The sequence below is a fragment of the Schistocerca gregaria genome, chromosome 8, assembly GCF_023897955.1.
Source record: "Schistocerca gregaria isolate iqSchGreg1 chromosome 8, iqSchGreg1.2, whole genome shotgun sequence".
Taxonomy (NCBI): domain Eukaryota; kingdom Metazoa; phylum Arthropoda; class Insecta; order Orthoptera; family Acrididae; genus Schistocerca; species Schistocerca gregaria.
The window spans coordinates 117,618,917-117,631,289 of record NC_064927.1 but is presented as its reverse complement, the minus strand read 5'-3'; the positions used below and the strand labels follow the sequence as shown (position 1 = coordinate 117,631,289).

The window sequence follows — 12,373 nt, the reverse complement described above, 5'->3', positions numbered from 1 at the left end:
GAACCACAGGGACTTCCATACTGGCCTTTCCGTTGCAGTTTAATCTTGGCGCCGATTAAAGAGAAGCGAGTGTTCGCTATTTTTCTGGTGATAACCCACAGCTATTTGTATATGGACGAATAATTCAGGAGGCTTAATTGAGATGAAGCACGTCGCATACAGTTTTGCGTCGGCAAGCGGATCAATGGATGCGGTTCGGAGATGATCAGATGAAAAGTTAACTTTGACAGCACTCAAAAAAGCACTGTGTGGAATTCATCGGGATTTACACTGCCGAAAAGAGGGTTTAAAAAGTTTTGCCAGCTGACAATCCGGGCACGATGCGCACGAAGAAGACTGACCAGCAACGCAGGTATTCACTTCAGCTGAGCAGAGTGACGGTGAGTACACCTTCACGAACAGAACTCGAATCTTGCTCCGTTCAGTCTGAAAAACGGCTGCACACTTCTGAACAATACCGTATAGCGTATCCAGAACTATGATATCTAAAAAACTAATACGAGCTGCTTCCTTCCCCTACCCCCCCCCCCCCCCTCAGACCCCCCACCCTCAATCCCCACTTAAATCCAGGGTACGATCTTGAATAAGAATATTTTCCTTTTACGAGAAGGCACATAGGCTGTTTCGGTTAAGTGATATAGCCAACTTATTTCGTTGGGGAGGTCAGTCGTTAGAAGAACCAATACCCCCGTACCGGTCGTCAGATATTTTTGTTTGCTCATTCCTTCGAAGATCAAAGAAGCTCACGCATCTTTGTGTAGTCTGGGACTTGGCACGTTACAATCGAATTCCATTTTGTCGATGGGAAAGTGTTGTCCACTTATGGTTCCGACTCGTGTGATATCGTGTCCAGTGTGTGACATTCCGTAAAACGGTTGTAAATGTGTACCCTCAGATGTAGCGTATTCCAAAGATTATCTGCGAGAGTTTGAGCGAGCACCTGAAATAAATAAGGAGAAATATCAATTTAGCAACATACATTAAATTCTGAAGCAGAGCTGAACTTGATGTACTGTTCCTAACTTTAAAGAAAGGTAGTATTTCAAAAATATTGTCGTACCTTACACTATGAAACGGTTCCTCTACGACTGCAAATGCCATATAGATTGAGTTATGGTACTTATAAAAGTGGATAAGGATGAAAATTATAGACATCTTACTTTTATTAGCTTCCGACTAGAATAATATATAGAAGAATAGAAAGAAAAATTGAAGAGATAATGAACGATCAATTTGGTTTCAGGAACGAAAATTCAAAAATCAGTTCTTTAAACGTTTCATAGTAATGCAAGGAAGAATAAAGAAAAGTCAGGCTAGCGTGATAAAATTTGTGATCGTAGATAAATCAATCCACTACATAAAGTGGAGTAAGACGTTCGACATGATGCGATGAAAAGGGACAAATCGCAGAAACAGATGACTGAACTATAGAGAATTGCAGTTTATCGTTGTGTACCTTGTGTGTCGAAGAAGCACGGACAGAATTCAAAAAAACTTTGCGGTTAGGAACAAGAGTGCAAGGGAACATATACTAATACTGAAGTTCACAGATGATGTAACAGTACTTCTGGCCTAATATTAGGAAGGGTACAAGAACTTTTGAAGGGAATGGACATGGATATGGTATCAGTTAAGGACAAGCAAAGCTAACAAGGAGGTGATGAAGACTACCAGGAAAAGTACATAGAAATGGTTGAGCACAGAAATGAAATTTGGAAAACACAGGAGCAGGAGAAGTAAATAATTCCAAAGTAATGAAACTGGAAAAACACAAGAGCAGGAGAAGTAAATAAGTCTACCTAGGAAACTAAATTGCACAGGATGACCTACAGTAAAGGGGTCAGTAGATTGGCGCAGGTGTTATAAAGCCTTCTACAACAGAAGTGAGCTCCTGGTATCACATACCTACACAGAAGTGAAGAAATAGGTTCTGAAAGTGTATTGCCTGATAGCACAATACTGCCTTGAAGTGGAACGTGGAAATTGGGCTAAGAAAACGTGGCAAGCATTTTAAAGAAATGCTGCATCGGATGTTAGATACAAGCTGACAGATAAAATACCAAAAGAACTATAACGTAAGGGAGACTGTTTACTAGAATAAGGAGCACGTTAGTAGGATGCGTCCTGTGGCATCCAGGAGTAGCTGGCTTAGTGCTCAGGGAAGCATCGGATGGGAAAATTGCAGGGGAAGACAACACTAGAAAATGGAAAATAGATTACGGAAAATGTTGTACGTAATAGGTCAGATGGATCCCGCCACAACTCTGTGGCGCAAAATATGTCATTTCTTACAGTGATGCAGGCAGCGCGCTCCATCTCTTCCACTAAAATTGTAGGAGAAACTGTACTGTACTGAATTAAGATGTCTGGAAAACCCTAGATGGCAGAAATAGACGTATTGTCAAAAAATGGCGAAAATTCAAATCTTGAATCTTGACGAGAAACTGAAAAAATACATCGTTTTAAAGTTGGAAATTTCGAATGAGCCAACTGTGCTAGTTTAAAAGGCCAGGAAAAGTTTCCAAAGATGGCGGAAATAGCCTACTTTTTTATGAAAGAAACGCATGTTATCCTTAAGAAGTCAATAGCTTGTGATTAAAACTTGTTTATTCATTTATTGCGCTTCAGCCTTAATTTTTAGGCGTCACATGAGCTTATAATGAAAGTAGTAAATTAACACTTGTTCTCTTTAAAATGGTATTGCAGTTGTGGTGGGCAGGTTTGACTCAGTCCTCCATCATGCGCCAACATGAACCACCTCGATTTGCTATCACAACCTCGTGTTCTGTAGATTTAAAATTGTTCTCCCAGGACAGTTCAAGTTTCCAGCAATGTGTTTTAACTTGGATTATCACAACACTTTTTACAAGGGACAACTAGGCTACATCAACCACTTTAGATATTTTTTTCACACCATCAATTTCGCACAATATTAATCTAGTTATATTTCCAGTCATTTTAACTTCATGTATTTTTTCCGATTTTCCTGACTAATTCTAGATTTACCATGTCTTTTACGTAGCATAAATTGGCTATTTCCAAAACGTCGTACTTTTCGTGCCCTGCTGATTTAGCGCAAGTGATCTATTTCCGTCGTCTTGGTTTCCACCCACTTTTTGCAGTGAATGTAGGCGAGTTCAGCGATACAGGCAATTGCACTCATCGGTAGCGGAAATCGTATCTGATGCGTCAGATACTGTCTTCAAACCCTTTTACTTGAACGACTTTCTTTTCTCAATCGACTACTCGAGGCAAGTGGACGTGTAGCGCCCGTAGCGTATTATTCTTGTACTGAAGCTCCCTTCTTTTCTCGAGTGGTCGTTTGTGTTTACACGTCGGTTCCAAAAATGCGTATGTCCTGAATTCTGTCTGCTGTGGAACTGCGGTTTAAGGGAGCACCCTTCTTGCAGTAACCTGGAATATGGTTATGGCGTTAAGTAACTAGCAATGGCAGAAGAGGCTCTTAACAAGCAAAGCAAAACTCATTGCGAATGTGCTTAATATTGTTGTACTATAACATCTTCACAATGGTGCAAACTGAAGAAAATGGAAATTGTCTGACAAACTTTACGAAACATCATCATTTATTTGTTTGATAAAATAAATACAAGCACATTGAACAATATTTAGATGGCAGTATGTAGCGTTTCTACTTTATCGTTTGTCTCTTTTCTTCCTAAACGCCAAATAACATCTAAAATTATTTTTCTGCTTCAATAGAGACATTTTTCGAGTTGGAGCAGTTATCACTGAAATGTTTATCTATTTACGTTATTTTTTTACTTTATGATATTATGTCTCTGTTGCGGGAGAACAAAACTACGAAAAAATCACGTTGTCGTGCAGGCTAGACAATTTGTCACGAAAATAAAGCAATCAAAGTTTAAGAAGACACAAAAGCACAAAATCATTCACTATAGCACGAGCGAGATTAGGTTAACTTCCGATGTTAGCAGAGAACGTCGCAGTCCCCTATTTCTACACATGCGCAGAGCGCAGCACACTCAAGATTAAAGAACTCTACACTCGGCACAGCCAACTGATCACCGACTCCACGTCACCGACCTACTCGTGAAGCGACTGCTGGCTGAATTACACGCTGGCAGGTAGTCGATTTTGAATAGGAATTCGCTTACATGAAACGGGCTTTTAAAGAACTACTTACGCGAGAATGAGAATTTTTCCACGAGAAGATGAGAGTAGCATCAAGCCACTCGAACGACTGATTAGAAGCAAAGCGAAGGAACAAGGAGTGCTATTCCTGGTGTGAACGTAATACCTTGGGCCACTTGGTGTTGAGCTCGCGCGCGCGGATGGCGTCCTGCAGCGCCTGCGCGAACTGGCCCATCTTGACGAGCGCGGCGGAGCGGTTGGAGTAGAGGATGTGGTTGGTGGGGTCGAGCTGCAGCGCGTCCGTGTAGAGCGCCACGGCCGTCGCGTAGTCGCCCGCCTGGCACGCGGCGTTGCTCTGGCGCGCCTTCTCCAGGAACAGCGCGCGACTCGCCGCCGGCAGCTCCGCGGTGCCCTCCACCTGCAGGGGGATCGCACTTGTTATGTACACATATATAAAACTGGATGAGCGAGTGAGTGTGTGCGTGTGTTCCACATCTCCTCCTAAACCACTGGATCGATTTCAACATAATTTGGTACACACACTACTTATTGTGTGGGAAGAAGTACCATGGGATTAATAACCACCTAGCTCCCATACAGGTGAGGGTAGGGATGAATACAGTTTGTAATCCCTGACATCTAGGCTGCCCCACATGACAGGTCTGTTATGTTGGCCGTCTTGCAATACATTCCACAAGGAAGACACGCGAGTGGGTGTGACTGTGCATGAGCAGAAACAGAGATGATGAGGAGTTGGAATTGAGAGGGGGAGGGTGAGATGGACAGAGAAAGGGGTGTAGAGGATTTGGACAGAGAGCAACAGGGGAGGAGGAACTGGGCACACAGAGATGGTGGAGGGGAAGATGGACACACAGAGGTAGAAGGACGAGATCGACACAGAGAGAAGGTGAGGAGTTGATTGATGCACAGAGAGGAGGGAGGAGGTGGACAGAGAGAGGGTGGACGAGTTGATGGAAAAAAAGAGAAGGGCAGGAAGGGCTAGGAGGCATGTGGAGGATGAAGAAGCGTAGTGGGAAGGTAGAAAAGGAAGAAGCAACGGAGATGGACAGGGTGGGTGACAAGGATATGGACAGAGAGAGGACGAGGAACAGGAGGCAGTGTGTGTCATATATGTGCTTTTTGTGGGCGAAGCTGCAGGTAACAGGTTGGCTTATGACATCTTTCTTCTAAAGGAACAGGCTGTGATGGGGTTCAGGGTTTGTTGACGTCTCACCTTATAAGGTCTTCCTTCAGTTGAAGAACGCTCTGTCTGTTAGTTGTAAGACAGAGGGGCACTTTGTAGTCGTGGCGTCGCTGGGGATTGTGCGAGCACTATTTTTAAAAAAGAGTTTGTCTGTTTTTCTCCACATGGCTTTTACAGTCGTAACTAGGGGTTTAGCTTTGTGCTTATCAAAGATGAAGTCAGCTGGGTGGTCTGAAGATCCAGCACAGGATTTTATTTTGGATTACGTGGCGTTTCTAGAGTTGTGTGTTATTGGCGATACTCCAAACGCCACTACAGTAAAGGAGGACCAGAAGGAATGTTGCTTGACAGAGACGAATTTTTGTCTTTTGTTCCAGATCATGTGTTTGTGGAACAGTGGGCTGGTATCTAAAGTGATTCCAAGGCATGCGGCTTGGGAGGACCTCGGAGTCCTTTAGCCCTACGCTTCTAATTGTTCTAGTCTGAGTCGTTTCATTGGTAAACAGACTGCTGTCGTCTTGTTGACGTTGAGGACAACCTTATTAGTCCTCATTACTGACGACCAGTAAGTTACGGTGGCAGTCATTGTCCCAGAGGCCGGACTGGCGTCGGAACTGCAACGGACATTCAGCGCTCAGCGCTCCCACACTCCTGTTGTAAGGAAACGCATTACATCTTTTGCTGTGTTATTTTAAAGCCCCCATTTCTCTGTTTCGGCACTACTGTGGACGATCTACCGTCACTCTGTCGTCATGTGCGTGTATGCACCCATGTCCCTCTATCTACCACTGTAGTTTGGGGCTCAGCGCTGTTACACATCTATGGCATTAAGATCCCTTCAGCAGTTTTCATTTTACAGCCTCCAGCTCGTTCCTTTTTGAATGATACTGCTACACTGGCGTCACGAAAGGGGACGCAGTGATGTGAACGTAACTCAACAGAAAGATACCTGCCAAGGAAAAGGTGCCATACGTATGAAAATGGCATGGTATTCACATGACGTACTTCCGTAAGTTTTGGTTTCCAAATCGTGCCGTTCTTGCTTGTCTCATTGTTAGTAGGTGCACTTAAGGCGGAAATAATATGCAAAAATATTACGTCCATCGTCGAATAAAACTGGAGACGTACTAACAATTTCAGAGATCATTTGCAATTACTCTCTCTTGTCTGTATCACGCTGTTAGCGCCATGTCAACGGACGCGACCATTCCGCATAACAACACGAACTTTCGCGTAAGACGACATTAAGTTTGATGTTGTTCCTGAAAAGCTTGTATCATCTTTCGGAATTCGTATTTTTGGAATCTATGGTATTAACTGAGAAAATTATCATTGCTACATTTCAAAAAACAAAGTGGATAGTGATATCTCCGCAATCAGTATAGCTACAAGAGACTATACATCATTTAGGAAAAGTTTTCCTGAAATTCATTTATGTGAAAATACGTAGAATTACAATATCGTAAACGATTCTTGAAATATCTGAGATGAACATCTTAGCTGAATCGGGCTGCTGACGTTCATTTTCTCCATGTATGAGACGGTTTCTTATGGTAAATGGATAGACGGTGTTTCTTTTTTTTCCGATGGCAAGTAAGCAGCCGAATGATATGCCACAGTTTTAAATGAGAAACTACGTGGTGAAAATGCGGCTATTTTCACAGAAAACTGTGTGCTTAATCCTAATTTTCCTAAATGGTTTTTATCATACGGAATCTTTGTGTGATTTTAATTATATTTTATGTACATGTTTCGATTTTGTTTCTTTATTTTCACTGTTTTATATTTTCGTCCATGTTATTGCACCTGTTATTTTTACTAGTTATCATAATAAAAATCATCAAAATCATGTACCATAGGATTGGAAATGAAAAAAATAATGATCACAGTCATTTGATGTTGTTGTTGTTGTTGTTGTTGTTGTTGTGGTCTTCCGTCCAAAGAGTGGATTGATGCAGCTCTCCATACTATTCTATCCTGTGCAAGCCTCCATCTCTGAGTAACTACCGCAACCTACTTCCTTCTGACTCTGCTTACTTTATTTATCCCTTGGTTTCCCTCTACGATTTTTAATTTTCCTAAATCCCTTCTGATACATTAAACGTTAGACCAAAGTTCAGTTTACAAAAATTATAGCTCACTGTCTATTTTTGTAATCTAACGTAAGTAATACCAAGAAGAAATATGATTTGCTTTAGCCCTCTCGGCTTATCTTCTTGGTGCAAGTAACGGCCGAGCCTAGTGAGAGACACCCGCTAGGCCTGCCAATAGCTAAACCGCAACAGGAGACACGGGTAACCTTGTCTCTAAAAAAACTGGTTCAAATGGCTCTGATCACTATGAGGCTTAACATCTGAGGTCATCAGTCCCCTAGACTTAGAACTACTTAAACCTAACTAACCTAATGACATCATACACATCCATGCCCGAGGCAGGATTCGAACCTGCGACCGTAGCAACAGCGCGGTTCCGGACTGAAGCGCCACAATGGCCGGCCTTTGTGTCTCAGTTTTATCGTATTTCTCTGATTTTTTGAGAAAATGTTCAGCTCCAACATAAATGAGCGTTACTTGTCTTCAAGAACTTCCGAATCCCTTTGAGTAGGTTCTCCGATCCTTAAAAAGAACTCAGCTGATATGAGAGTTGAGTGATTTAACCCTGTGTAAAATGTACGTGCCACTCTGAACACTATCTTTATTGCAAAACCTCCTTTCGATAATTTGAGCAGTTCTATCAGTTCGTCCACACATGGGACACCTTCACCTTCAGCATGGCAATACCGGAGCACTCACAAACGCTGTTGAACATTTCATGTAAGAAAATGTTTCATATACATTCATGGTACATTCTGTTTCTGTGTGTTCCCCTGATTAATATGATAAGCTCTAACATGGAAATAAAGCATTTCCGGACCCTTGTCCATACATTTTCTTTCTCTACGCGTGAGGGATGTTTCGTGAGAGTTTGGCCATACCTTTCTGTTAACACCCTGTATTACTAAACGGCCACTCGATAGCAACTGCTGATTGTCTACCTAACAGATTCCAGAGGCAACAAAAATTTGATTTTCAGTATTCCATGCAATTCTTGACATCACACACATCCATGCCCGAGGCAGGATTCGAACCTGCGACCGTAGCAGTCGCGTGGTTCCGGACGGCGCGCCTAGAACCGCGAGACCACCGCGGCCGGCTCGTTGACACCTCCCACAAAATAATGAAATGAAGATAATTTACTGGTTACTACATTTTCGCTGTTCATGCAGTAAAACCACAGCTTCGGATATAACGTCCTAATTAATTACTTCTTTACTGGACCCCTGTTTGCAACACATTTTGGAGACAGTGTCCACATATAGCATTGAATATTCCTGCACAATTATACCATGTACGACTCACAGTCCGGGAGACATGACTTCATATAAGTAACGAACCGAGAAAACTAGCTATTCCTTACAATGAAGCGCATGTTAACTCATCCAATGTTCGATACTGAGAGAAATTAACGACTTCCATAAAACTTTAAACATAATTGGAAATCTTTTCCGAACTTTCTGCCGCTTACGTTGTTAACGTAAAACATTTAACACATTATATCATTTGCAACTTAATCAGACATTTTAAGCTATTTGACACGTGGGAGTTCGATTCTTTAAAGACTCGGTGGCGCGGTAGTTAACTGGTATAATAGAAGCCAACTGGAGAGACAAAAACACATTTTTGTAAAATCTGCTTGACACAAGGGCTTAAAAAAGACGCCATTTTCTGTTAACCCAGATGAGGAAACCATTAAATGTGTTGTATAAGTCGTGACCAAAAAGTATCCGTTTGCAGGCATTGCTGCACCGTATATGGAACGAACCGAAACTCCGGTGTGTGTATATAAGCACCGACATGTAGGATAGGAACTGGTGTGGCATTTGTGTATTTCCCACGTGCGTGTAGCAAAAGCGACGTTACCAAATGCGTCGAAACAGAATCAGCGTTTTCTTGGCTGCTCGAGGGCAAACACCGGTAGAATGTGTATGGGGCACCATGTTTGTCGAAAACCACCGTTGTGGAATGTTGCTCCAAGTTTCGTGCTTGTCGTGATAACGCACGTCCCCATATCGTACATGTCGTAACGCACAAGTTATGCCAACTGAAGTAGGAGACACCCGAGCACCCGCCCTATAGATCTCTCAGCATGCTGTTATCAGGCCTTCGATCCCATAAAAAAGACCATGAAGGGCTGACGACTCCTGTCGGACGATAACGTTCAGCAAGCAGTTATACGAACTTCTTCATACAGTAAGACATGGTAGTTTACCAATCGGGTTTCTTCAATCTGGTGCGTCTGTTGGTTGATTGTTCCTGCGCTCACGGCAATTTTGCCTCATAGCATACCAGTTCCGCACTGTACGGCCTCAGAATGGAAAATACTGTGTTTTGGCGTCCACTATAAAACGTGGAGCAGTAGGGAGAAACGAAATAATTTCGAAAGTTGCAGCTTACGTCGTTCTATTCACGAATTTTAGCTTTGTTTAAAAGTATTTTACGATTTTTCATATCGCTTGCTAATTTTCTAAAGACTTAGGAACCTAAAGTATGATAATTACTACATAAATTACGTGGAAAATAATTAAAAACAAACAGGACGCATGGCTAAGAGACAGTAGGTTTTCTGGCCGTTTGGGGCGCTAGTTTCGTTCCAGGTATCAGACGGTAACAAGGCTACAGCACTGTATGACGCGACTGCGGCATTATCGTTAACGATGGGACGTGTTCTAGATGTTGATCACTGCTTTTGTCATAGGGTAGTATCGCGATCGCTGTTTTTCCTTGTTACGAGCGCTATCTCGCGCTTTTTCACGTTTAAAGAGAGCATGGTTTCTGCACGCTGTTGTTAAAGTCATCGAGTGCAGGTCTCGAGGTCGACACGCGCACTACAGTGAGTAGCAGAAAGTCATGGGATTCCTCTTAACATCGCTCAGACATCCTTTCGTCAGGCGTACTGCAGCAAGTCGACGTGGCGTGGATTCAACAAGTCCTTAGAAGTCTCCTGCACAAATATTGAGCCCTGCTGCTTGTATGGCCGCCCATAATTGCAAAAGTGTTACCGTTACAGGATTTTGTTCACGAACTGACGTTTCGATTATGTTCCATAAATATTCGATGGGATTAATGTCGGTCCATCTGGGTGGCCAAATCACTCGCTCGGATTGTCCTGAACGTTGTTCAAACCAGTGGCCCGGTGACACGGCTCACTGTCAACCATAAAAATTCCTTCGTTACTTGAGAAGATGGCGTCCATGAATGGATGCAAATAGTCTCCAAGCAACCCAACATAACTATGACCCAGTTCATTCCATGTGAACATAGACCACACCATTATGGAGCCACCACCAGCTTGCACAGTTCATTGTTGACAAACTGGGTCCATTGCTTTGTGGGGTCTCCGCCACATTCGAACCCTAACATCAGCTCTGACCAACTGAAATCGGGAGTCATCTGACCAGGTCACGGTTTTCCAATCGTCTAGGGTCCATCGATATAGTTACGAGCCCAGGAGAGGCGCTGCAGGCGATGTCGTGCTGTTCACAAAGACCCTCGCGTCGGTCTTCTGCTGCCATAGTTTATTAACGCCAAATTTCAGCACACTTTCCTAATGGATAAGTTCGCCGTACGTCTCATACTGATTTCTGCGGTTATGTCAAGCAGTGACAAATCTACGCAAACACCGTTGCTCTCGGTCGTTAAGCGGAGGCCATCAGCGTGGTGACAGTAATGCCTAAAACGTGGTATTGTCGGCACACTCTTCACACTGTGGACCGGAATATTGAATTTCCGAAATAGAATGTTCCATGCGTAGAGCTCCCATTACCATTCCACTTTCTATTAATTCTCGGCTTGCGTCCATAATCACGTCGGAAACTTTTCACGGGAATCATCTAAGTACAAATAACAGCTCCGCCAGTACAGTACCCCTTTATACATTGTATACGCGACAATACCGCCCATATCGCTATCCAATGACTTCTGTCACCCTCAATGTATCTATGTTTTTTTCTTTTTTTTCTTTTTCTTTTTTTTTTGACGGACTGTACCGGTGCAAAAATCCTTGTCCTTCCGTTACAGTTAGGGTTACTGACCTGATAGAAATTCTAATGGCGGAGAGCGAGAGGCGTGGCCGGAGGGTTCCGCGTGGGCCATAACTCGGCGAGAGGCGATGGGCGAGATTATTGAGCGCGTCCTATTCGATAACGCCTGGACATTCTTTCGGCGTTTCGGCACCTTATAATTTCCCAAACAAAAGACGTGGCCCGCCGGCGCGCGGAATAAAAAGGCGAGGCGCGCCACAGATAGGAATGTCCATTTCAAATACGGCGCGGGGCGCGACTCGTAACTCTTCCGCGAAGAGCAGAGGGGTCAGCGCGGCGACCCTTGCAGCCGCCAGCCGGAAGGCTCCCCCAACGCAGAACACAGAAGACAATGGTCCCGCAGCCGAGTCACCCCGCGACCCTCTAACAATGGCGCCGGCGCGTCGTCTTCTCTCCTGCTGAGGACAGCTGTTCGCGCAGACGCTGACCACGGCTCGGTGCCTGAGAGGTTAACGTCCAGCACAAGATATTCGGCTCAGTGCTGTTCTCACAGTGTGTGCACGGCGCGCTACATAACCTTCACCGTGTGTGGAATGAGATTTTCACTCTGCAGCGGAGTGTGCGCTGATGTGAAACTTCCTGGCAGGTTAAAACTGTGTGCCGGACCCAGACTCGAACTCGGGACTTTTGCCTTTCGCGGGCAAGTGGAACATCTCTCAGGCTGTGGCTAAGCCAGTAAGTAAAGCTCTGAGGACGGGGCTTGGGTAACTCAGATGACAGAGCACTTGCCCGAAAAAGGCAAAGGTTCCGAGTTCGAGTCTCGGTGCGACACACAGTTTTAATCTGCCAGGAAGTTTCACCGTGTGTGTTTCAACGCCTCGATATGCTATCACAGTTCTCAATTGCTCTCGCTCGCTCTGTATCTGGTGCAGCAAGCAAGTCGCGGTGGCGTGTCACTGATACTAGAGCTCTGTATG

At 43.9% G+C, this 12,373-nt stretch overlaps 1 protein-coding gene across 1 annotated transcript in view; it reads right to left on the bottom strand.

Moving 5' to 3' along the window:
- LOC126284232 (tetratricopeptide repeat protein 28) overlaps positions 1-12,373 on the bottom strand; it is a 778,784-nt gene that overhangs the window by 88,372 nt on the left and 678,039 nt on the right. Inside the window, exon 2 of the mRNA XM_049983010.1 lies at positions 4,280-4,531. Coding sequence (XP_049838967.1) covers positions 4,280-4,531 — 252 coding nt within the window. The remainder of the gene's footprint in view (positions 1-4,279; positions 4,532-12,373) is intronic.